This window comes from Megascapheus bottae, chromosome 8 (assembly GCF_031878675.1).
Source record: "Megascapheus bottae isolate mThoBot1 chromosome 8, mThoBot2.hap1, whole genome shotgun sequence".
Lineage (NCBI taxonomy): Eukaryota > Metazoa > Chordata > Mammalia > Rodentia > Geomyidae > Megascapheus > Megascapheus bottae.
The window spans coordinates 26,482,146-26,506,462 of record NC_143516.1 but is presented as its reverse complement, the minus strand read 5'-3'; the positions used below and the strand labels follow the sequence as shown (position 1 = coordinate 26,506,462).

The 24,317-nt window shown below is 36.4% G+C and overlaps 1 protein-coding gene and 2 long non-coding RNA genes across 5 annotated transcripts in view; 1 reads left to right on the top strand and 2 right to left on the bottom strand.

Annotated features, from left to right (window-relative positions):
* Positions 1-15,069, top strand: part of Rspo3 (R-spondin 3) — an 84,572-nt gene extending 69,503 nt beyond the window's left edge. Inside the window, exons 6-7 of one of the 3 annotated variants that reach the window (XM_090338170.1) lie at positions 10,905-11,074; positions 12,498-15,069. In XM_090338170.1, the coding sequence (XP_090194296.1) occupies positions 10,905-11,074; positions 12,498-12,557 (230 nt within the window). In that variant the 3' untranslated portion in view covers positions 12,558-15,069. Of the gene's footprint in view, positions 1-10,904; positions 12,170-12,497 lie in introns of those variants that run through there. The other 2 variants (XM_090338171.1, XM_090338172.1) reach the window with 2 other exon arrangements.
* Positions 5,950-12,516, bottom strand: LOC150059695 (uncharacterized). The gene is made up of 4 exons (XR_016536474.1): positions 12,413-12,516; positions 10,423-10,513; positions 7,604-7,671; positions 5,950-6,101 (listed from the first exon to the last, which is right to left on the bottom strand). It is a non-coding gene; the product is annotated as an uncharacterized LOC150059695 (long non-coding RNA).
* Positions 12,520-24,317, bottom strand: part of LOC150059693 (uncharacterized) — a 36,907-nt gene continuing 25,109 nt past the window's right edge. Inside the window, exons 2-3 of the long non-coding RNA XR_016536475.1 lie at positions 13,164-13,263; positions 12,520-12,593 (exon numbers count right to left, since the gene is read on the bottom strand). This is a non-coding gene — a long non-coding RNA (uncharacterized LOC150059693). The remainder of the gene's footprint in view (positions 12,594-13,163; positions 13,264-24,317) is intronic.

Sequence of the window (24,317 nt, the reverse complement as noted above, 5' to 3'; positions counted from 1 at the left end):
TCAACATTCATTTTCAGTTGGCACAAAACTAGGTAAATTATTATGCAGAATGAAAGATTTTTAAATTCAAAATGCTTTAGAATTGGGAGAGCCAATCACTGGATATGTTCTCCGTTAGATAATTGTGGATTCTGGTTGTAAATGATTTTTAGGATAATATGTGTGTGGTAGGGATCTTCAAGGAGTTTGTTTCACTGTTCACTAAATTTAAACTTCTGGATTTTCTAAAGTGAAAATTGTCATCTGTCAGATTTATGGTGCTATATCTAAGAATTCAGCTGATGGTAGATTGAACACACTTGGGGAGAAAAATTACAGATATACTGAATATGGGCTAATTTTCTTTTTGTCATTATCCCTAGACAATAATGGAGAAGAACTATCTGTGTGACATTTACATTAAAGTAATATCAGTAATTCTTAGATGATTAAGAGCATAGGGGAGACTAAGCATAGGTTATACAGAAATCCTACATGATTTTATACCGAGGACTGAAGCCATCACAGATTTGGGTCATGTGTCCAGTTCTTCCCAAATATTAAGGCCAGTTGTATTTGGCACAGATAGAAGGAATAAGCAGCAGGGGGCGCCAGTGCGTGGGAAGTAAGAAGGAAGACTTGGTAGAGTATTTGTTAGAAAAAGAACAAACCAGATTTGATAGGGAAGGGGGGAAAACAAAGACGGGGGGGGGGGGGGGGGGGGGGCGGAGAGGAGGGTAATGGGGGAGGGAAGGGTAATCGTACCAAGACATGTGAAAGGGTATCATTGTATGTGAATTAATGCACCTTCTATCTGGCAAATTTCATGTAACCCTTTTATTAATTACAATAATAATAATAACAAAAAAAACAGGCACCAGTGGCTTAGGTCTGTAATCCTAGTCACTCAGGAGGCTGAGGTCTGAGGATTGTAGTAGGAGTCTCTGAGATTCTTGTCTCCACCAAACAAACAAACAAACAAAAGCCATAAGTGTGCTGTGGCTCAAGCGGTGAAGTGCCAGCCTTGAACAAAAGCAACTCCGGTACACACACACACACACACACACACACACACACACACACACACACACAGAGCAAACTTATCAATTCATTTTGGAGACAGTTATTAATATTTTGTGAAGATCAGATTCAAACTGAAATGTGGATAGGAATTTTGAAAATGTTACCAAACATGTTTCTTATGGTCTTTGAAAGGTTAGAGCTGAGCTACTCCATCTAAATGTCCAAAGATAATTTAAAAAAACAAGAAAACATTGTTCTTGCAATAGTTTACAAATAGTATATGTAACGAACATCATGTTCTCTGAAAGATCATGTTTAGGGAATGCTAAAATTCATTTCATGAATTAATCATGAATTTCATGGCAAACAGAATGAGCAAAATCTGACTGGATTCAAACACTCTTTGACATCAAGTGAAAATCAGAATAAATTTAGATAATTATCCAATATATACAATTGCTTAAGATCCATGGTCTAGTTCAAAAGTGTCATGTAAACATGCTTAGATCAAGAAATTTTCAACATGCAATGTGTCTGATCCCATTTCCAAGAATTTTGTGATCTAACCTAATGTGGTGGATAAGGTTTCAAAGTTAAGAGCTTTTACATTGACAAAAGAAACACTGAAATTACTTATTTTAACTGAACATCTGACCAAAGAAACCCTTATAATGGAGAATACTAAATGTAAAATATTTATCTACCATGAATTTGTCATATCCTATGGTATTAAAAATTCTATGCAGCAAAATACATTGCACTTTTAAATGCATGTATTGAAATATTGCTGATAGTTAAAAATACCTCTGGGTATTTTTCTCAGTCTGTACTTAATTGTTCTTTTGATACTGATGATTTGCAACAGGAAGACATCCTACTATGCAAGATCCAATATCTTTAAAAAGTTCCTTTTGAACTCCAGCTAATGTCTCTCTTATGTGCTGGCAAAAATTCCAGGCTGCAATTCTGCACACAAGCAATGAGTGGAGTGGAGTTATCTTAGTACAACAGTCACAGGAACTTTGTCAGGACAAAGAACCAAAATTCAAAATTTCAGATTTTGAATCCTTAATAGAAAACAAAATGAATTAGGCAAGAGAAAAATGTTTAAATAAATACATTTCATATAAACAAACAGACAATGAAAATGCAGACTCTAAACAAATGTAATGATTGTGCTTTATAGTATGTGCTATAAGATTAAACTACTTGCACTCAGTTTGTATTCAAAACTCAGTGAGATTTTTTTAAATAAAATCTAAGTGATTTTCCCTCTTTTTTGTTTTTTGTTTTATTGTTTTATTTCTTGCCAGTCCTGGAACTTAGACTCAGAGCTGAATACTGTATCTGGGCTTTCCTCAAAGCTAGCACTCTACTTAAGACACAGTACCACTTCCAGCTTTTTCTATGTATGTGGTACCAAGGAATCAAACCCAGGGCTTCATACATGCTAGTCAAGCACTCTACCACTGGGCCATGCTCCCAGTCCTCCTTCTGTTTCTAAATTACATATAACAAAATATAATATATCTGGAACTTTTAAATATTTATAAGTATATACTAACATATATATAGACATAATGTGCATGAATCCCTTATATAGTACAATACCACCTGTGTTATCATGCTTCCACTGAGGATATTAACAGAAATTCCCAGCAGATAAAGTAGGCTACCATAAAACTAATTTCCAAATTACACTTACATTATACCTCTCTATGTTGAAGGAGCAGAAACAAACAAAACTTGGTAGATAACAGTGATGATGCTATAAAGGAAAAAATATTTATTCCAAATTTTGGATGGACTCTTATAAGAAAACTGCTGCCAAGGCAGCAAATATCAAGAGGTTGATTAAATACGTTGTTTTTTAACATGTTTAATTTTTACAAAATTCCTCCGTTTAGAAAATAAATGGGGGCTGGGAGTTTGGCCTAGTGGTAGAGTGCTTGCCTAGCACACGTGATGACCTGGCTTCAATTCCTCGGTACCCACATACATAGAAAAAAAGCCAGAAGTGCTGCTGTGGCTCAAGTGGTAGAGCTCTAGCCTTGAGAAAACCCAAAGACAGTGTTCAGGCCCTGAGTTCAAGCCCCAAGACTGCAAAAAAAAAAAAGAAAAAGAAAAAGAAAGGAAGTAAAAGATTATACCTGATCAATGTCCTTGCCAAATAAAAAAGGTTGGCTTGGAGCTAGAGCCGTGGTTCGTGCCTGTGATTCCAGAATTTGTGAAGGTATACATAGACCCAGCCAGGCAGAATTCCAACATCTTATCTGAAAAATAACTAAAGCAAAAAGAGGCTGAAAGTGTGGCTCTAGTGGTAGAGGACCTGCCTTGTAAACATGAAAAAGCAGTTTGAGTTTATCTGATTCCCTACCTTCAGTTGACATTTATCATGCAATAAATATCTTCCTGTTTCTGAATTCCCAAAAGAACATGGTACCAAAAGATAGAACCCCTTAAATTGGCTTTTTTTTTCGATTGGCAACAAAATACTACTTTTTTAATTTTTTGCCAGTCTTGGGGCTTTCTCAAGGGTAGAGCTCTACCACTTGAGCCTCAGCACCACTTCTGGCTTTTTCTATGTATGTAGTACCTAGGAATCAAATCTGTGTCTTCGTGCATGCTAGGCAAACACTCTACCACTAGGCCAAACTACCGGCCCCAACAAAATGCCATTTTAATCTTAATATTTATTGATGAGCAAAGCTTCCATTGAAAAAAAATTTTAATAGTCTCAAAGAAATAGCCCAAACTCGAGGGTGTTGATCAGTTGAATGATTAGTCTTTGAATTAATTTTTTTAGTAATTAATGAAAGGCATCTTGGAAATTAAATACAATCATCATGATATATTCAAGTATAAGTTGCAGGATAATTCATATAATTTAATAACCTTAAATTTCAGTCTTTAAAAATGTGTCTTCTTACTGATTGGAAGGAACACATCTGTGATTTGACTGTATTTGTTTAAATTATAGCAAATGGAATAAGTGCATCTACTCTATGAAATCAGACAAACAAACAACAAAAAAAAGGCAAGAGGTTTGAAACCATCTTTCTAGTCAATTCTACCTAGTAATACTACAGTAGAAGGAAATTTGGCCTTGATGACTTTCAGCTGTACTGCTCACCACTGGGTCAGGCTGTCCTGTGTTTATACAGCTCACAGTTCAAAGGCCTTTAAATATGTATCCACACAACAGATCATACTTGCTATATTAAAAAAATTCCCTTCCTTTACAACTTTTCAGTAGCAACCCATTAATTGAAGAGAAAAGTTGAAATTCTTATCTTCTATACATAAAAACCAAGTCCAACTCTAGAATTTGAAATCATTAGAGAAACCTCTGTTTTGCACCATCTTCTGCCTTTTCAGACCATATAAATAAAGGCCATTTTACAACAGAGAAAAGACCTGATACTGACTTTTACATTTTAACCATATGATTTTTTTTAATGATCATAGCCATAGAATTAATCCCATGTTGTTTTTCAACATGTATATATATATATATATATATATATATATATATATATATATATATATATATATATATATATTAGCTCTAGGAGAAGACTGCAGCCTAATTCGTCATGGGAAAGGAAATCACTGATAGCTCAATGGCTCCACTTAGTGGCAATTTTATGAACTACATGAGGAAGCCCCTTTAAAGACAAGAATAACATTTCTAAGTATTAGTCCAATTACTGATACCTGAATTTATGGTTAAGTGGTTCTCTATGAGTTAGATCTAGAGAAACAATTAATTAGATATGATTCTAGAGGAAGTATAAAGCATATACATAATCCTATTGTGCCGAAAAGAATTACACCTTTGAGTAATTAACACTTCAACAAAATGCGTTTCAAAGCAAAACATGTCTTGTATGTCTTGTATGAGAGGAGTGAGGACTAAGGGAAGTGGTCAGCAAATTAATAGAAGAAAGAAAAGTGGATACTTTCATAATATTTAATTATATACATTACTATTAAGCTAGGGAATTTTAGTTGGGTAAGGACCTGCTGGAAGGGGGAATAATGAAGAAAAGGGTGACACTTATCAAGATACATTGTACATATTAATAGATATGATCAACTTAACACCCTTTGTACAACTATTTGAAGATGGTTAATTGATCATTAATATACCAACCTTCCATAAAAGCCAAACCTGTTCCAAGGTTTGTAGTTTCTCTTGGAAATTAATTATACAATATGTAACAGAACAAAATAATTTGGGACCATTTTCTTTTGTTGTTTTTATGTTTATACTTTTCTGATTTTAGTTGTATTTCAACTGTTTTTTTTTTTAAAGACAATCTGCAACTAATTTTAGTTTCATATCTGTGTGCCTATTCTAAATTTATCGAATGAGAAAACATTCCTTAAAAAATTAGTAGGAATAGTAAATTAAAAACACATTTAATAACCATTAGGAAAAGTAAATCAACTGAATGTCCTCAAAACAGGGTACTCTACTGCTTTACAGATGTAGTTCTTGAATATGGCTGCACATCAAAACAAACTGGGTGAACTGATTAACTACAGTTCCCTGGAGTCCTCATCAAATTAATGAATCATAGTCTCCGGAAGCGAGACCTCAAAAGTCCATGTTTTAAAAAGTCATTCATGCTTGGAACCTTATCTGTAGAAGGCCTCAGAGAGTGCTTATGTGAAAAATTGCATGTGTTTTTATTCACAGATAATACTCACACAACTCCAACAGTGTCAATTATCTCCTTAGAGATAGTAGCTTACAGCCCAACCTTAAATAATGTATCAGTTTAATTGTGCATACAGAATTTTAGCTGTTCTTTCAAAAACTAAGGATGAAATATAAATACCATCCATAATTGTATTTTCTTTATAAGTTCATTGTTACGCATTTTCTTTTTAATTAGTGTATATTAATTGTACAAAGGAAAGGGGTAACCTTCTCACAAGACATGTTTTACTCATATTCACTCCTTCTGTTACTTTTTCTTTTCTTCTTCTCTTGTTACACTTCCTCTTCCAAATCCTTAGGAGGCCTTCTTTAACTTTCCCGTTCTCTTTTTCTTCTGAAACTTTTGCATAGATTCTTGTTACAGCAATTTCTAAAAACAGCAGAAATGAAGTCACCTCTGAGAATATCCCATCTGTCTTTTTCTAGACTTGTCACTGAAACATCCCAACTGGGCCCTGATCTCAGCTTCTGATACTTGTCCTTCTCCAATGTTGAGTATCACTGGTCCTCAGGCCAAATTCCCAACATGGTCATGGACTCCCATGCATCTCCCCAGCCTCTCCTAGTGATGTCCTATTTATAGACTCTGATTACACTGAGGAGGAGGAAGTCTACTTTTGGTGCCCCAGGTGACCATGACCTTGCATGCCTTCAAGCTATTTACATATCAGTTCCCTCAGTAGCAAACTTTTAGTCTTCTAGCTCCAGTTAAATACTATCTTACCTGGAGAGTTCAAAGCCTCCTTACCCAGCCTCACCTGGGCTCCCAGAAGGAGCTTGTGCAGGCCACCAGTTTACCATGAATATGTGGCAATGATGACTGTCTTGATCTCCATGTGATCAGTTTTAGCACATTTAAAGCATAGAGAAGAAGCTTCATTTATGATCATGTGATGACTCAATATTCCTTTCCATTCATCCCCTGGCTAATGTCAGTTCTGAAATAACACTGTACTCCATGTTCTCCAAATAACTCATTGAATCCTTACGAAGTTTCACAGATAATAATGATCTTTCCTTCTCTTCTTTCTTCCTCTCCCTCCCGTGCTTCTACCCCGTCTTTCTTGCTTTCTTTTCCTGTGCTGGTGGTCCTGAGGCTTGAATTCAGGGCTTAGGCCATATTCATGACTTCTTTTGCTACAGACCAGTGCTCTGCCATTTGAGCTACAGGTCCATCCAGCTTTTTCTATGAATAATTGGAGATATGAGTCTCACAGAATTTCCTCCTGGGCTGCATTCAAATCATGATCCTCAGATCTCAGCCTCCCAAATACAGAGAATTACAGTCAGGAGCCCCTGACACTCCACTTAAAATTATTTTTCCTACTAGAAATATCATAAAATTAATCTTGAGAAATATCAGATACTACCCAAAGGTTGAAGTATTTGATCAAAGGTTTAAAACTGGAACATGGTAGTTTTTTGACACAAAAGAAGCTATTTTCCATCTTACACCATAGGGCTGCCTCACAAGGGCTGCCTTATCCCATTTGCTGTTACTACAAACCAAATAGCAGCTCAGATACATTTTAAACAATAGAAGTTTATTTGGTTCATTGTTCTGGAAGCTTGAACCAAGCTCTGGCACATTTGTGCATATGCATACATACACACATGCACATTCAATGAATGGCAAAGCCCTCTCTCTCTCTCTCTCTCTCTCTCTCTCTCTCTCTCTCTCTCTCTCTCTCTCTCTCTCTCTCTCTCTCATACACACACACACACACACACCAGATTATCATAATTGAAATGCTTAGATTGCAAAATTGTAAGGAAAATACAGAAATAAATGTCACAGAATAACAATTAACCCAGCAATGAAAAGTGACCAAGTAACTAGAATAGAGAGATCGGTTGTAATACAAAACTTACAAAAGTATCGCAAATTGCACAGTATTTTTAATGGACTGCAGCCACTCTTCTGTGCTTCTATTTTATTTCTTGGATAAGAGGAAAATACATTATTTATGCAGAAGGGTAGTTAACCTTTCCAACCACTAACACATGGCTTGTAAAAAAATAATAATCCCACTTTTCTATTGTGCAATTGCTTTCAGTTGAGCAGCAGCAATGTGCAATGTGCTAGTTTCCTGTTACTTGACCAAAGCCTCCCCTTTCACTTGAGGCCCAGACTCACTAGTCCTTGAATAATAAGGCTTTAATATTGAGTCTCATTACACTTCTAAAAACTATCCCTGCCTGTCTTTAAAAAATAATTGTATCAGCTTTGCAAATAAACAGAAATGCTATACAAACTGAGTGTATTGTCACAAGTGGCTAAAAAAACATATAAATCAATCATTGACCATAGAAGAGACAATACATTTCATATGTTTCTAAGACATTTATGTTTGGGATCACAGCTGTAGGATGTTGGACAGTCATCAAGTGAACAACGTCAAACACTAAACTTCTGGAGGATTTCCATAAAAATTACATTTTTCTTGGGGTCAGTAAATTTTATGGAACTTTGGAAGGATTTTTCATTGACAAGTGTTTTTCGACTTAAACACCTCCAAAAATGCTCCTCAAAATGGAATTATTGCGTTACCCAGTCTTTGCAGCCATCTTGCTTAGTAAAAAGAAAGATGGTGCACCCCAAACACTTTAAACTGACATATTCAAGAAAGCAAATCTGTTCTTAAGCTTCTTTTAGTTACCACATTCAAGTCTTCATATTATTAAATCCAGCATGATAAAGTCTTAGTTTCTGTCTGGAGGAATGTTATCAATGGAAATATATTCTTTACAATGTAAAGAATCATGGAAGTGGAAAGTCAGTAGATAAATAGTTCAGCAGAAAAAATAGTCAACATGAATAATTTTATTCATTATAACATATCCCCAAATAGTTCCATATTTTTGAGGGTTCTGATATTGGAGATATACTTTATTGAACTGAACAAGGCAAGTTTTCATAAAGTAACTGGAAGGTTCTGTAAACATAATTTCATGACAAAGTTAGTTGTGGCATAAAATTATTAATCCAGGGAGAATATATTGGCCCAGAATATGTATACAATATTAATAGCTCAACTCCCTAGGATTCTGTAACCAGAGCTCAAGGAACGAAGAGCCAAACCACTAAATTCAATATTTGCAGCCTGCTTCAGGACATGAAAATATTTTGGTTTCCTCATGCAAATAATTTTTCCAAAATGCTTTTGTCCAAATGGACTTCTTGTAGATAGAAACTAGTTTCAATTTTTTCATGGCTCAGAGCATAGAGTCCATGTTCAGATTTGGCATCTCTTCAAGGATAGTTGGTTCCCATATTCCATTTCCTATGATACTGATTTTAGTATAAATAATTTATCTTTGGAATCTATATGTTAATGAACATTCGTGAAATTGCCCTTAGAAAGTATCAATTATGTAGGTAAACTGTTTTATATAAGAAAATGCTTAGCTAATTCAATATATAGAAAGAAAAAAAATGTATACAATTTGGTATTTGGCTCATGTACCTTGATCAAATTTTCCTCTTTCTTTCTTTTTTCCTTTTTTCCAGTCCTGGGCTTTGAACTCAGGGCCTGGGCAATGTCCTTGGGCTTTCTCAAGGCTAGAGCTCTACCACTTGAGCCACAGTATCATTTCTGGCCTTTTTCTAGTATGTGGCATGGAAGAAGCGAATGTTAGCACTCTACCACTAGGCTAAACCCCCAGCTCTTTTTAAACTTTTTTTTTTTTTTGCCAGTCCTGGGCCTGTGCTCAGGGCATGAACACTATCCTTGGGTTTTCTCAAGGCTACCACTTGAGCCACAGCACCACTTATGGCCTTTTTCTATGTATGTAGTACCGAGGAATCAAACCTGTGTTTTCATGCATGCTTGGCAAGCACTCTACCACTAGGCCAAACTCCTGGTCCCTCTTTCTTTCAAATTCTGTAACAGAATGTCAACAGAACAAAATTCAGATATTCATCCAGGCTCCATGCTGCCAGAATGATGCTATGTGTTTTCCATTCTGAAACATGAAAGCCATTATAGCTATATTAATTTTAACTGTAAAATTACTTTTTAGTATGAAATCTGAGTGAAAACTATGTCACAAATAAGCCTAAGGTCAAGAGCCTGCATGAAATCCAGCACACATCCATGAAATAGTTTTTATTTTTTTATTATAAACAACTGTGTTTAGTGGGGCATACCTGAAATGCCATTGACTTGAGGCGTGGAGATTAGGAAGACTGTAGACTGAGGCCATCCAGGTAAAATATTATCTCAGTAAGTAAGCCGGGGGGTAAGGGGTACTAACCTACAGCTACACAGGATAGAAGGATTGAAGTGCAACTGTAAGAATAAAAGATCCCTATCTAAAATAATAACTTTATTTTTTATAATTTTTACTGTAATTAATAAAGGGTTATGTTATATTTGCCAGACAGAAGGTGCATTACTTACCATAAAACAATAACTTTAAAAGAGCAAAAAGGCCTCAAGTAGTGCCCAAGAACTTAGCTCCTCAGAAAACTGAGACCTGAGGATCTCAGTTTGAAGCCAGCCTATGAAAGAATGTCATGAGACTCTCATCTGCAATTAACCACTAAAAAGCCAGTAGAGAGATGTGGCTCAAATGACAGAGCACCAATCTTGAGAAAAGAAAAGCTCAGAGACAGAGCCCAAGTCTTGAATTCATGCCCCAGCAATAGCATGAAATATAAAATAACGTTGAGTTATACTGATATTTACCATGAAGTGTTGTTTCCATATTTGTATGTGAATCAGTTCTCTTCTCTTTGATAACCTGCATCTATTTTAATGGGTTGCATATATGTAATTGCTATGTGGAAGAAAATGAATACAAAGTCATGACTTAAATATGAGTGAGATAAAATTACACATGTCAATTTGTATTTTAAATGGCAAATGTGTTTGAATTTTTGTATTACATATGCATAAATTACTAACATAAAATATTTATAGGAATAGAACTCAGTAGCTTTTAAACTCACCATGTATTACTTTCTTCATTTCATTACATACATACATCATGCTTACATTCCTGAAAATATCACATGGACTTCATAAAAGATGGTTGAATGAGTGATGTAAAGAGTGGTGATTTGGAATCTATCGGTACTGTGCACACCCTAGGAGAAAGTTATGTCATTTTTTTTAAATACAGGCAACTAATTGAATGTGATTTTTCAAAGTGTGTTCTTTCATTTCAGGGAAGAAAGGAAGGGAGAGAAAAAGAAAAAAACTGAATAAAGAAGACAGTAAGGAAGCAATCCCTGACAACAAAGGCCTGGAATCTAGCAGAGAAACGCCAGAACAACAAGAAAACAAAGACAAACAGCAGCAGAAGAAACGCAAAGTCCAAGACAAACAACAGAAACCGGTATCCGTCAGCACTGTACACTAGTGGGGTCCCATCCGATTATTGTAGACTCATATGCTGCTATTCATCCAGATGCCCAGGACAGGTGTTCTATGTTCTAGCTATTAGCACCACAAATGGACAAAACCTATCAGTTACAGCTCTGTCTAAACAACATTCCAAATAGTTGCTATATTCTTCATACAAGCATAGTAACAACAAAGAGCCAAAAGTTCAAAAGAAAGGATATTTTCAAATGGCTATCTTATGTGCTTCTAGGCATTTTTTAAGGACAAGAAATTATGTACATAATTATCAATAAGCTATAAGCAGTTGCCCACATAATGATGACATCTAGAGAAGAAAACATCTCTTCCCTATACAAAATAATATTTTTTCCAAGCTATCATTTTAAGAAGTAAAAGATAAAATTTTGCAAATTCAAAGCTACAGTATCTCTTCAAAGCAAGGAAGAGATCAGGAGAGAGAAACATTGTTCAAAGGACAGTATGGCATTGTCCAGATCAGGAGAATGCTCAGACATAGGGCCTGGCTTGTGGAATCCAAAGAGTTACCATCACAGAAGCAACTATTTTAAGGTTACTTTTTCTTGTCCTCATCCTGTGTTTTTCGGCAAGGAACCCAAATGTGTGTACCAGAATTCAATGCACTAGATGGGATTGGTGGAAGGCAAATTGTGGACGAAATAATAGAGATGGAAATGACTGCAGTGCTTTCCAAAACTGTGAAAGGTTGTGATCACCTGGAATGGGTCTCCTGCAATCTATGGCAGCACTATATGACTCAGCCTCTATTACCACTGGGATCTATATGTCTGTTAAAACATGTGCCTGTCATTTTCTTCCAAAAACAAAATTGTACTTCCTGCAAGAAACTCTGAGTTTTATAGAAAACAAAAGAAAAAAATAGAATGAGGAGAATAGAACATGTTTGCAAAGTCTTGTGTTTCCTTTCTCTCTGACTGAGGAGGAAAAACTTCTTTTATTTCCTGCTTCATGGTCCACCTGGAACTAAAAAGGACACTACTTTCTAGCAAGCCCTATCTAGTAGGGGAAAAAGCCACCACAATAAATATATTTGTTAATAGTTTTTAAAGTTTGGTTCACTTTGTTTTATTTATTGTTTTATTGGAAATTTTGTATGCTTACAGACACATGAATTTCTATGAATTCTGCTAAGTTATAGAACTTGTATCCTATATAATTCACAGTGTTTGTGCTTTGAGTCCATCTTTATCTGAATCAATGGAATCAACTTTATGGGCTCCCCTGAGATATTTATTCAGTTTTTTCTCTTATTTTCATCAACAAAATTAGATTTATGGTTGTATGAGCCTACCTGAATGATCTCACTGCTTCCCATCCATTGCCTAAAATGAGCATCTTTTCTGTGTGTCTGTTCCTCCTGTGTCTTCAATATTTAGCCTTGTCTTCTCCATGTTTTCTCAGTCTGTGGATCTCTTTTGGGAAATGGAGTCACCTAGATGAAAGCCTCACCAGTGTTTCACAGAGGACCTCACCTGCCCAGCAAAGGAGAAGGCATATCTTTGAGTGTGCAGCACAGATTCTTAAGGCCTACCTTAACCTTCCTGCTGTAACAGGAGGATGCACAGCTGCTCTGTCCATCAGGTGTACTTTAACTCTGTCAACATCACTGTTCTCTGAAGGTTTGCAATGAGTCTGCTTCTGCTCACCTAGTATGGGGCACCCTTTCTCTGCTAACTGTGTTTCTCATGTGGACTGCTTGGCTTAATGGGTTAACAAATCTTTCTTCTTCTAAGATAAAAAAAAATTTAATGATATGCTCCTGTTTCCTTTTCTCGTGTTTCTTTCCTCGTCCACATAACATAGGTATGTCAAGTACTAGGTTTATTCACAATGTATAAAGAAATTCTATCTTCAACTAAAACAAAGTCTTGACAACCAGATTTGTGTCAGGGGCCATGTTTTAGTAATTTCACATACCACCAATACCGCCTTTGTCTCAGTATTATTTAATTGAGTAGAATAGCCTAATTAATCTTGCATATATTTCTGTGTTTATCATTATCACTGTTCTTTCAACAAATACTTATTGGAAAGGTCTATACCTGCAAAGGCAATGCTGGAAGAAGTGTTCCATCTACCAGGACATAACAATGGTGGCAAATTATTATCACACGATCTAGAAGATTGGATGCATATCTAAATCTTTGAAACAAGTTGACATATAAGTACAGAAGAAAAGAGAATTGTGATTAACAGTCAGCTTTATAGGTTGAATAAAATATACATGATAAAAGATATATCAACTTGTACTATAATTCTCAGTCCGTGTTAATAGCTCCCTAAGTAGGAGGAATCACTCAATATTCAAATTCGGAGCCTTCCTAACTTGGGGGAAAATGTCCTTCATCAACTGCTTGTAAAACTCGTATACTCATCACAGAAGGCATTGTTGGTAGTAACAGATGGCCAGGAAATTCTTGATACAAAGACAGAATTGAAGGAGTGAAACAGCCTTAAACCGTCAGTGCTTTGTCTATATTCTCACCATGGTCTCCAAATTTTGCTTTTCACTGGGAGGCCTCCATTCTGTCATCAGAGGATTTATGCAGTAGTTCCACATACACAACCACTGTATGCCACTTAACTTCTTCATGTCTCATTTTTTATTTCAAATAAAAAAACAAAGAGAGTGGGACAGGCTCATTGTGGGCCAGACAGGGAAAACCTTGACACTTCTGTGACTTCAGGGACTTCAACCCTAAGAGTATCCATTAGAAACTCTGCTTTTCTCAAAGTGGAAGTCAGAGGAAACAGATTAATCCCAATGCCCAAATGTCTTTAAACTCTAAGTGCCTCCTAGCAGTGGTGATGAATATGCTGGAATAAATTATATAGGGAAGGGAAAAGTATATACAGATCCAGTTTGTGCTAAGAATAGAGATGAATCCTCACAGAATATGGGAAGAAAAGTGGAGAGTGATTTGCATCTACTTAGACAGCCATTGTGTTAAAGCCTGAGTTCTACTACTACCTGATTGTAGCTGCTATGACCTTGGGCGAGTTGTGGGGTTTCTTGGAGGAACTTCATTTGAAAAATACAAATAATAACATTTCCCTTTCTCTGAACGTTATTATGAGAATTAAAAAGTTTATCACTCTACGTGATAAAAACTATTCTGTAGATAATACAATCAATAAAAAGGATGAATTCCACAACTCCTACATACAAATTAAGTGTATTTCTGGCTAATTTTATATGATGGTATCTATCTCTACTAGTGTATCATATAATAATTTCAAAATATAAATATATGTATGCATGTGTAAGAATGGTGAAAATGAAATAAGTAATCATAACTAAAAGTTAAACACCAATTTACAATTTGCCTTGAGGTTTTCTCAAAATTACATTCACTATGGGTATGTAGTTTGGTGTTTTATTTATTTATTTTTAGTATTGGGTTTTATAAGTGAGTATAAATACATAAATACATTTTCTTTCCCATAGGATTAATAGATGTAAGTAGAAGGATACATAGATTAGATATATTCATATATAGATTATATATGTGTGTACATATACACACATAAATATTGGAGATAGAAGCTAACTATCTATCCAAAACTGGCCGTGTATCCTTGATCCTATTGTCACAGTATCCTGGCTGTTGGGATTTCAAGCATGTGCCAACGTGCTCTACTGTTAGAGATATATTTTAATAACAATAAAGGTTGACTAGTTCATTTCTCAATATTTCTGGGGAAATTAAAGAAGAAGAACTTTTTTTCTGAGCCCGAATTGCTACAGGGTATACATTCTAATGTGACAGGAGTTTTGTAGAGCCTGTGTGCCACTAAAAGAACATAATTTTTAAAGGCTGAGCCAAGCACAGTGGCTCACGCACACTCAGGGGGCTGAGGTCTGAGGATTGCAGTTCAAAGACAGCCCAGGCACCAAAGAACCTGAGACTCTTATTTCCAATTAACCACTAGAAAACAGGAAGTGGGGCTGGGGCTCAAGGATGGGGTGGTAACCTTGTGCTGAGGAGCTCCGGGACAGCGCCCAAGCCCGGAGTTCAAGCCCCAAGACCGACAAAAAAAATTAAATTAAATAAAAGGCTGGTAGTCAGATGATAGAATCATAGAGATGTTTCCTATTTTAAACATTTCACTCATATCATAAACTAGGTAGATTATTATATTATTTCAAAGCTTCCTAGAAAGTGAAGAAACTAAAGAAACACAATCTTCTGGCTAGCCAGTTACCCTCTGAGTAAGTTATTCGACATACTTATGTCCTTTATTTTTTGAATTTTATTTTATTATCAGAGTGATGTATAGCAGCGCTACAGACATTTGTAAGGTAGTGGGTACATTACTTCTTGAACATTTTTACCTCTTTCCATGTTTTTCCTCCCACTTTCCCTTCTCCATCCCCTCCTAAGTTGTAGAATTTATTTCCAATGTACTATCTTGTGAATATCTCTGTTACACTGTCTCATCTTTTGTCCTTAGACTCATCATCTTGTTTTTTGTCTTCCTTTCCCTGGTTCAAATAACTTACGCCCTTTACTGACATCCTTGTTTCATAAATGAAGAAACTGTAACACATTGAAGTGCCATATTATATACAACACAAGCACTCATTGACCCTAGGCGAACCCAAAGCCTATGTTTCTTCCTCTCCATCATGTCCCTTCTTAGTCCCAAGATCACCTACATATGACACAAAATAGCGAAGAGTTTTCCCATATTCTGAAATAAATAGTACTTCATGAAGAAACCTGACAAATCAAATCCTACAGACCTCAATCCAGGAGAAAGGAAGGTTGTGTACCAGAATAAAGAACATTCAACCAAAAGGAACAGCCAATCTGAATCCTTGAGAAATCACAGACTTCAGGGAAGAGGGTGTCATTCCAGTGTGTAGAGAGCAGGTTTACCAGCACGACCATCTAGGCCTGAGTCCTCATTCACAATTGCAATGCTGCACAAAGAAACATCAAGCAATCACTTTGGAACTGCCAAGGCAACTTCCTTAAATGATGCCTCCCTGTCTTTCACATGAAAAGCTCAGAAGACAAAAATAACATGACTTTCAAAATGTCTTACACTTCTGTACTTGTGATCTGATAAAATGGAAATTATCCAACATGGCATGCAGACAATTCAAGATTCTAAGACACTTTTGTCATTTCCAAATAAAGCAAATTCATAATTTAAACAAAATTGGGCATCAAGTTTACCAAACAATCTGGATAATTGAGGTTTATCTAATGGATTAGGTTTTTTCATTTTTACTATCAGCTATGAAAGAGTAGAGCAAAATAAATATATAGCTATCATTGTGGCTAACTTATTGCTAGGTACTGCAGCTGATTGCTTCTCCTTTTCCAGTTCCTCACATTGTTGCCTGGATTGAAGATTTCAATCTCATCAGAAATTATCTATAACTTCCCAAAATGACAGTTTTTTTAGTACCTGAAGCAAACAATGGCTTGAAAATATGGCAGTGTTGTGGCAGGGAGTTTGGCCTAGTGGTAGAGTGCTTGCCTAGCGAGCATGAAGACGGGGTTTGGATTCCTGGGTACCACATACATAGAAAAGGCTGGAAGTGGTGCTGTGGCTCAAGTGGTAGAGTTCCTGCCTTGAGAAAGACCAAAGCCAGTGCTCAGGTCCTGAGTTCAAGCCCTAGGACTGGCAAAACAAACCAAAACAAAAACTGAAAAACAGATGCCTTTAAGCAGGGATGTATAAAATACTCCAGACAGGATCTCACTAAAGTTGGTGAGGTTGGTGATCTCACTGAAGTTGTAAGCAAATTGTGTAGATGTGGGAAAGGGGCATAGTTAGAAAAACAAGAAGGGAAGAAGGAAGGAAGGAAGGAATTAAGGAAGGAAGGAAGGAAGGAAGGAAGGAAGGAAGGAAGGAAGGAAGGAAGGAAGGAAGGAAGGAGAGAAAAAACAGCAATGTAGACTTTCCTTCTGTTCATTATTTTTCCTTATCTTCTATCTTCTAACATCGGGGTTACATCAGAGATGCTGCTAGAAGCATATTTTCAGTTTGAAAATGTTGTAAATAAACAAATAGAATAGAATAAGCACTACTAAATCTTGAGTCTTAAACTGGAGTCATCACTGAGTAAATTAACAATTCCAAATATAGTGCTGCAAATGACCCATGACTCCTCATTGATCCCAAGATCCAACAAGAAATCTAACAGTTCCATGAACCGTGATGATCTCAAAGTTTGTCTTTAAAAATAATCTCATTTCAAGAATGAGACCCTCACTTCATTGTTAGAACTACACAGAAACAATGTGTACTGCCTGCCCCCAGGATAGCACACCATGCAGTACTGGATTTTCCACAGCAGCAGAAGATTCATTCTGGCCTTAGACCTTTAACCTGGCTTCATTCTATCTATCTGCTATCATGTGTTTTGGGGTTAAGTAGCTGGCAAAAACAATTACAGTATTGTTATTGAAAAATCATGGAACTAAATTGGGAATGAACAATTTAATAAATGCCTTTACCCTTAATATATAACCAAGCAAAAAATAGTATTAATAGTTCTTAAAGCAATATTCAATAAAACTTTTTAAAAACTGGAAAAAAATAACATTTAACATCCAGTGTGTTGTCCTCATGTAGTTGCCCCATTTATCACTAGGTTTGTTCCCTGTTTTGTTTTGTTCTGTTTTTGTCTGTCCTGGGGCTTTAACTCTAGGCCTGGGTGCTGTCCCTGAGCTCTTCAGCTCAAGACTATCACTTTACCACTTGAGCCACAATGCCACATCTGGCATTCTGGATAATTGGAGATAAAAGGTTAATGGACTTTCATGCTAAGGACTAGCTTTGAACCACCATCCTCAGATCTCAACCTCCTGAATAGCTAGGATTACAAGTGTGAGTCACTGGTGCTTGGTGGTTTGTTTCTTTTGATCCTTTGCCCATTATGGGTTGGGAAGGAATGACGTGACTCACCTTAGAAATATAGCTGATATGCCAGCAAAATATATTTTAGTTTTATCCATACCAGCAGTAAGAATACGTTATGATTCCAAAAGGAAACAGATATAGACAGTAGAGTTACTTTAGGAAAGTGAATCTGATTCATGCAAATAAATTTAAAGGTTCTTGTGCCAATTTCTTTTTCTTTTTTTTTTTTTTGCCAGTCCTGGGACTTGAACTCAGGGACTGAGCACTGTCTTTGGGCTTTTTCCTCAAGACTAGCGCTCTACCATTTGAGCCACAACATCACTTCCAGCTTTTTTCTATGTATGTGATGCCGAGGAATCAAATCCGGGTCTTTGTGAATGCTAGGCAAGCACTCTACCGCTAGGCCAAACTCCCTGCCCCCAGTTTCATTCTTAAATGTTAGTGTTTTAAAGAAGATAAAAAGAGGAAGTATACCAGCGAAAGAAGTTAAGAGGGTAGATCTTAATGTGAACGTACAAATAGTCCAATGAAATCCAGAATGGTACTGTTAATAGAAAAGAAATGACCTTTGGAACACACTGCTCCAAGATCTCTAGATTATATAAATTTCTTATGGAATTCTTTCCATCATCATATAGAGAGATATTCTTGCAAACCAAAGAAACCTGAAATTCAGGACTTTCATTATTCTCACTTTTTCCACTGTTTCCATTGCTTGACCACAAAATATCCGTGAGTTCACAAGAGATAAACTGAAACTAAATTGACCAAGTAATATCTAAAGTCAGCACACTACATATTGTGAAAATGTATTGATTATTTAAGCATAAATTCATCTGAATCAAGAGTAGTTTATCAATGGGAAATACAGCAGTTGGAAAGCAGAGACAGGAAAGTCCATGAATCTCCTCTCCAATTAACCATCAAATAGCTAGAAATAAAGACGTGACTCAAATAGTACAGCACTGACCTTGGGCAAAAAGGCTGAGGGACAGCATTCAAGCACTGAGGTCAAACCCCAGGCTGGGGCTTTAAAAAGAACATTAATAATAATTTATAATTACTATTATTCCCTACAGGTTCCAATTTGCAAATCTCAACTGTATTCTCACTACAAAATGCTATATTATGGTTGCAATGTCACTCACATAGTGAGGGAAAATGACAATGAAGCAGTCAAAAAAATAGAAGAAAGTGAAAATTCGGTTGTGCTTTCTTCTGGTTTTACAGTTTAATGTTCTCTCTTTTGCAATGCCTAAAGAGAGATCACACAATCTTTCAACACGTGAGACCTCTAACCAACTTTCTACATCCATACAATCATGCACAGTGCCTGTCTGGCCCTCGACAAGCCACCACTAAGGCTCCGTGGAGCAGTACCAGTGATCCTATCAACATACTACCAACTTCTCTCTCTATCCTGGGTGCTGGAGGAAAGTTTCAGCAACTCCCATCTCCCCCTTGACAGGAGCCAGGCTTGAAGCAAATGTGGCAATGTCTATCATCCAGCCTTCCTTGGGCTTCTTTTATTTCCTTGGCAGGATATAACAGCTCCAGGAGCCCGACTATTTCTCACAGGGTAAGTTGTATAAAAGCTTACTGCATTAAAAAAAGAAAAGAACTGAGTAAAACTAAGTTTTCATAATGAAAGGAAAGGAAGGATAATAGGAAACACATAGGAGGAAACCAGGCACACCCATTCTTTCTATTGCTGTGTAGCTTCGCCCACACCCAAAGTAAACTGTTTCTTCACGTCGAGGAGCTGGCCAATGTAGCCCTAAGACATAAATGTTTTGGACTGTCATAATAAACAGTGCAAAATAAGTAGGAATTAGCATCTGGAGATACAGCTTTGCAGAGTGGGTTGAGGGGGACTGGAAACTTTTCGCAGTACCACTAATGAAGTATAGATTTAATGTTTTCAATCTGAGGGAATGCATTCTACTGTTAAGCAACCATGAACCAGAGTTGTGATGATTTTACTTTTAAGCTCCAAAGACTGTAATATTGCTTTTACACACACTATCTTTTCACACATTGGCCTAATCTTAGTCGGCATATCCTGTTCGTTTAGATATGAAAAGGTTTGTGCTTAGAACTAATTAGTATTTCACTGATAAAAATGAAAACTAACTCTTCTTTTGGGCTAGAGAAATCAAGACTTCAAAGAGATTATCCTAGAAAACAGAATGCTTTCATGGTAAAAAGAATACTTTTGTGGATGACATTCACCGTTGTTTCTCATCACAACAGGCAAAGTGATCCAAGGATGAGTAATGTTTTTACAGAGATATGTAAAGAGAGAATGACTGTTCCTCGACTGAGCTAAGTTCTCAAGAATGAGTATTTCCTTGCCTCTGACACCAGTTAGAAAAACACAGAATTTCATGTTACACACCATGAAAAAACTTTAGCATAAAAAGTCAATGTATTTTGGAGAATTTGGGGTTTTTTAATAAAAAAAAAAGGTTTAGCCAGGAGTTTGGCCCAGTGGTAGAGTGCTTGCCTAGCATGCACGAGGACCCTGGTTCAATTCCTCGGTACCACATACATAGAAAAAAAAAATCCAAAAGTGGTGCTGAGGCTCAAGTGGTAGAGCTCTAGCCTTGAAAAAGTCCAGGCCCTGAGCTCAAGGTCAGGACTGGCAAAAAATATACTGTTTCAATAAAAAGAAAGTTTAGGAGTTGCATGTGCAGGAAATCAGTGGCAAATGGCTTAATATTTAATGGGAAAATTCAGAGAGAAGTTTATAAATGATTTATAAAGAGCAACAAAATTCAGCATGTTGGTATATCTTTTTTTATATGGGGCTTAAACCCCGGGCTTAGGCATTGTCCAAGCTCTTTTACTCAAGGTTAGCACTCTATCACCTTGAACCACAGAGCTACTCCTGGTTTTGGTAATTGGAGATAAGAGTCTCAGGGGTACTTTTCTGCCCTGTCTGGCTTTGAACCTCGATCCTCAGATCTCAGCCTCCTGAGTAGCTAGGATGATAGGCGTGAGCCACTAGCACCCACTTAATATATCTTTTGTTTCATGTATTTGCTTTTCTGTTTTCAAATCTATGACCCAGCAGTTCATAGTATGTAATAATATTTATTAAAATCTGCTATATTTTGTAATAGTTTATAATTTCATCTTTCACATATTGGCTTGGTTTCAGCTATTCAATTAAAAATGAAATGTTTTATTAATGTACCCAGTAGCAGAAAGAATCTTGTACTTAGTGTATTCAGCAAAAATGTGGCTGAGTTGTATCCATTAACTTGTTATTTAATATCTAAAAATAGAAGCCTAATGTAATACACATAGTATGGATCCAATGATAAATATAAAATTCTAGTTTTATACCCAGTGGACCTCAGAGAGAACGTAAATAAGAAAAAATGTACATCTTCAAAGTTCTTCCCAAGTTGATAAAAGAACTACTTGAAAGATTCTAAATCATTTCAAATATCACACCAGAACAATGAACAATGTTATTATACCTGTTGTGCATCTTTTTGAAAAGAAAATGTCAAATTATGTTTCAACACACCTCCAAAACAACTTCAAATTAATTTATTTTTGAATGTATTTTCTTGTGCTTAAATAACATGGTCTGTCACTTAGAACAAATGTATATTCTATAGACTACAAAGTTACGTGCTGATACCTGACAAAAATTCTAAAAAGAACATAAAACTATTAATATAGAAGCTGGAAGACGAGAGTACTTCCTTGTTGTGATGTTATTGGTGTTGCTTAGAAATACTGCTATAGAAGGAAAAAATGTAACAAAATTATCACACATGATGGCATATGCCTGCAATCCCAGCACTGAGGAGGCTGAGGCAAAAGTTAAAGGGGCTCTGAGTTAGAGTAAGGCTTTTTTTCCCAAAAACCTCAAATAAATGAGTAGATAGATAGGTAGACAGACAGACAGACAGACAGACAGACAGACAGACAGGATTTGACAATTTCTCTGGGTTTATTTATGAATAATATTTACAGAAATTCCTATATTTTGACAGCACCATACCTTACTAAACAACCCTACATAAGGAATGTTGATTAGATTGCCAGTGTCAACCTGCAAGTTCAATAAATGCACCAGAATCTATGTCCTTCACCCTGCATTATTAGTGTTATCTCAGTAACACATGAAGCTAAAGAAAGTATGGTTACCAGGAGTGAGCACAGTGATTCACACTTGTATATCCTAGTTACTTAAGAGGACAGAGTTTTGAGGATAACCCAGGCAAATGTTAACAAGACTCCATCTCAACAAATAAGCTTGATCTCTACTATCTCAGTTCTGGGGAAGCCTAAATTGGAGGATCATAGTAGGAGATCATCAGTGAATTTTTTAAGTAGACCCTATTTTAAAACAGCTAATAGAAAAAACAACTGGAGTCAAGTGGAAGATCACATGCCTACCACGCATGAAGCCCTGAGTTCAAACCCCAGTACTGTCACACAAACTAAAAATTTTAAAGATAATATATGTCCTTAAAATTTGAAAATGATAAGGTGATACTTAGTACAATTAAGTCAATAGTAGTATTTTGAATGAGAAAACCAAAATTATAATGCCTAGACAAGCAACCTAGAACACTAGACTTAGACTCAAACAGCAAAATCAAAAGGAAAAGAATAGGCCTGTTTTAAACTATAACACACTGTAAAGGAATGAGTAACAAAGGAATGAATAGTAATTGATAAGGGGAAGAAATCAAGCCATAGAGGGTTTGATTGACTGAAAGCTTAACAGAGCAAAGGAACAGGCAGGGTAGCTGACAGAGATGCAATGAAAAGCTTGCCATATTGAGGACTCTTGCTGTTTCTACTGGATCCCAGGTGCTGGGAATGGATGAATGCACATGCCTGCAATCCTGGGTGTGAATTTCTTCAGAAGCACCATAACAATTTTTCTTTTCATCCCAGTCAGCACAGAACCCTGAAAAGTCTGCTGAAGTTTGCTCCTAACTTCTATCAGGAAATATGGGGCTACTGATTCCCAACATTGAGAGCTGTATTGTCACAGGCCACCTCTGTGATTGAGAGATTTATTGAAGGTTCAGCTAAATTGAGGAAGTTGACAGCTCAATTAAAAAAAATCTAGGTGTGATATTGGGAGAGCTATGGGAGTAAGGAATAGATAAATCTGATTAGATGCACCATAGAGTAAAGAGGAAAAGCATAGAATTGGGGCTGGGAATGACCAAGGATGAACGGAACATGCATAAAGGAAGAAAAACTAGAATTAAGTTTCATATTCCTTTACGAAAACTCAATTTTTGCTTTAAGCTTGGAACATCTAGAAAAACCATGCTGTACTCTTCAGTGCCATTGCTATTTTTCCTTTAATGGCTCCTCAGGGACTCATACAAGATTTGAGTTCAAGCCAGGCATGGTGGCTCATGCCTGGAATCGTAGCTACTCAGGAGGCTGAGATCTGAAAATCGTGGTTCAAAGCCAGCCCAGGCACAAAAGGACCAGAGATGCTTATCTCCAATTAACCACTAGGAAATGGTAAGTGGGGCTGTGGCTCAAGGGATAGGGCAGTAGCCTTAAGCTGAAATGCTCAAGGACAATGCCCAGGCACAGAGTTCAAGCCCCAAGACCCACAAAAAAGCAAAAGATTTGAGCTCAGCCAGAGTCAACAATACACGTCTTTTATTATCATGGTGACTGTTTGTTCTAAATGGACAATGTATCCAACATTCTAAGTACCATATGTGTGTATTGTGTATGCATGTACAACAGCATCCACAGCACTTCTCAATTTATAATTTCTGGATTACTACACTTGGTCCATAATATACTAAGTTTTCTGTTGTCTATTATCAATAGTCTTCAATCTCACAAAGGACTTCAATTTATGTTAATCTCTCATGCTCCTACTGGCTTCATTATTCGGACAAGTTACATTGTCCTCATTTGTAAAGAAACCTGGGAAAGCATAGCATTGCTCCCTACTAAGAGGAGATATTGAATGGACATTTTCAACCTTAGTCCTCTAAATTTCATAATATATTGCGTTTAAAATGTTATTACCAATAACATAAATTGTCTTGTCATTTGTCCTTCTTCTGCAACTCTGAATCAACTAACTTAATCATTCCCTTTTTAGTCATCTCTGACTGCCAAAGACCACTGAAAACAAATGACACAGTGGTATGGATTGAGGCCACTATAAACGTGCCAAATCCCACATCAGTTGAGTTATTAGCATTACACACTAAAACCTCTAACTAACCCATATTACACTTTCTCTCTCTTTTCCTATAATAATATTTTCAAACATACATTACTCTGATTCTCTCTAGCAC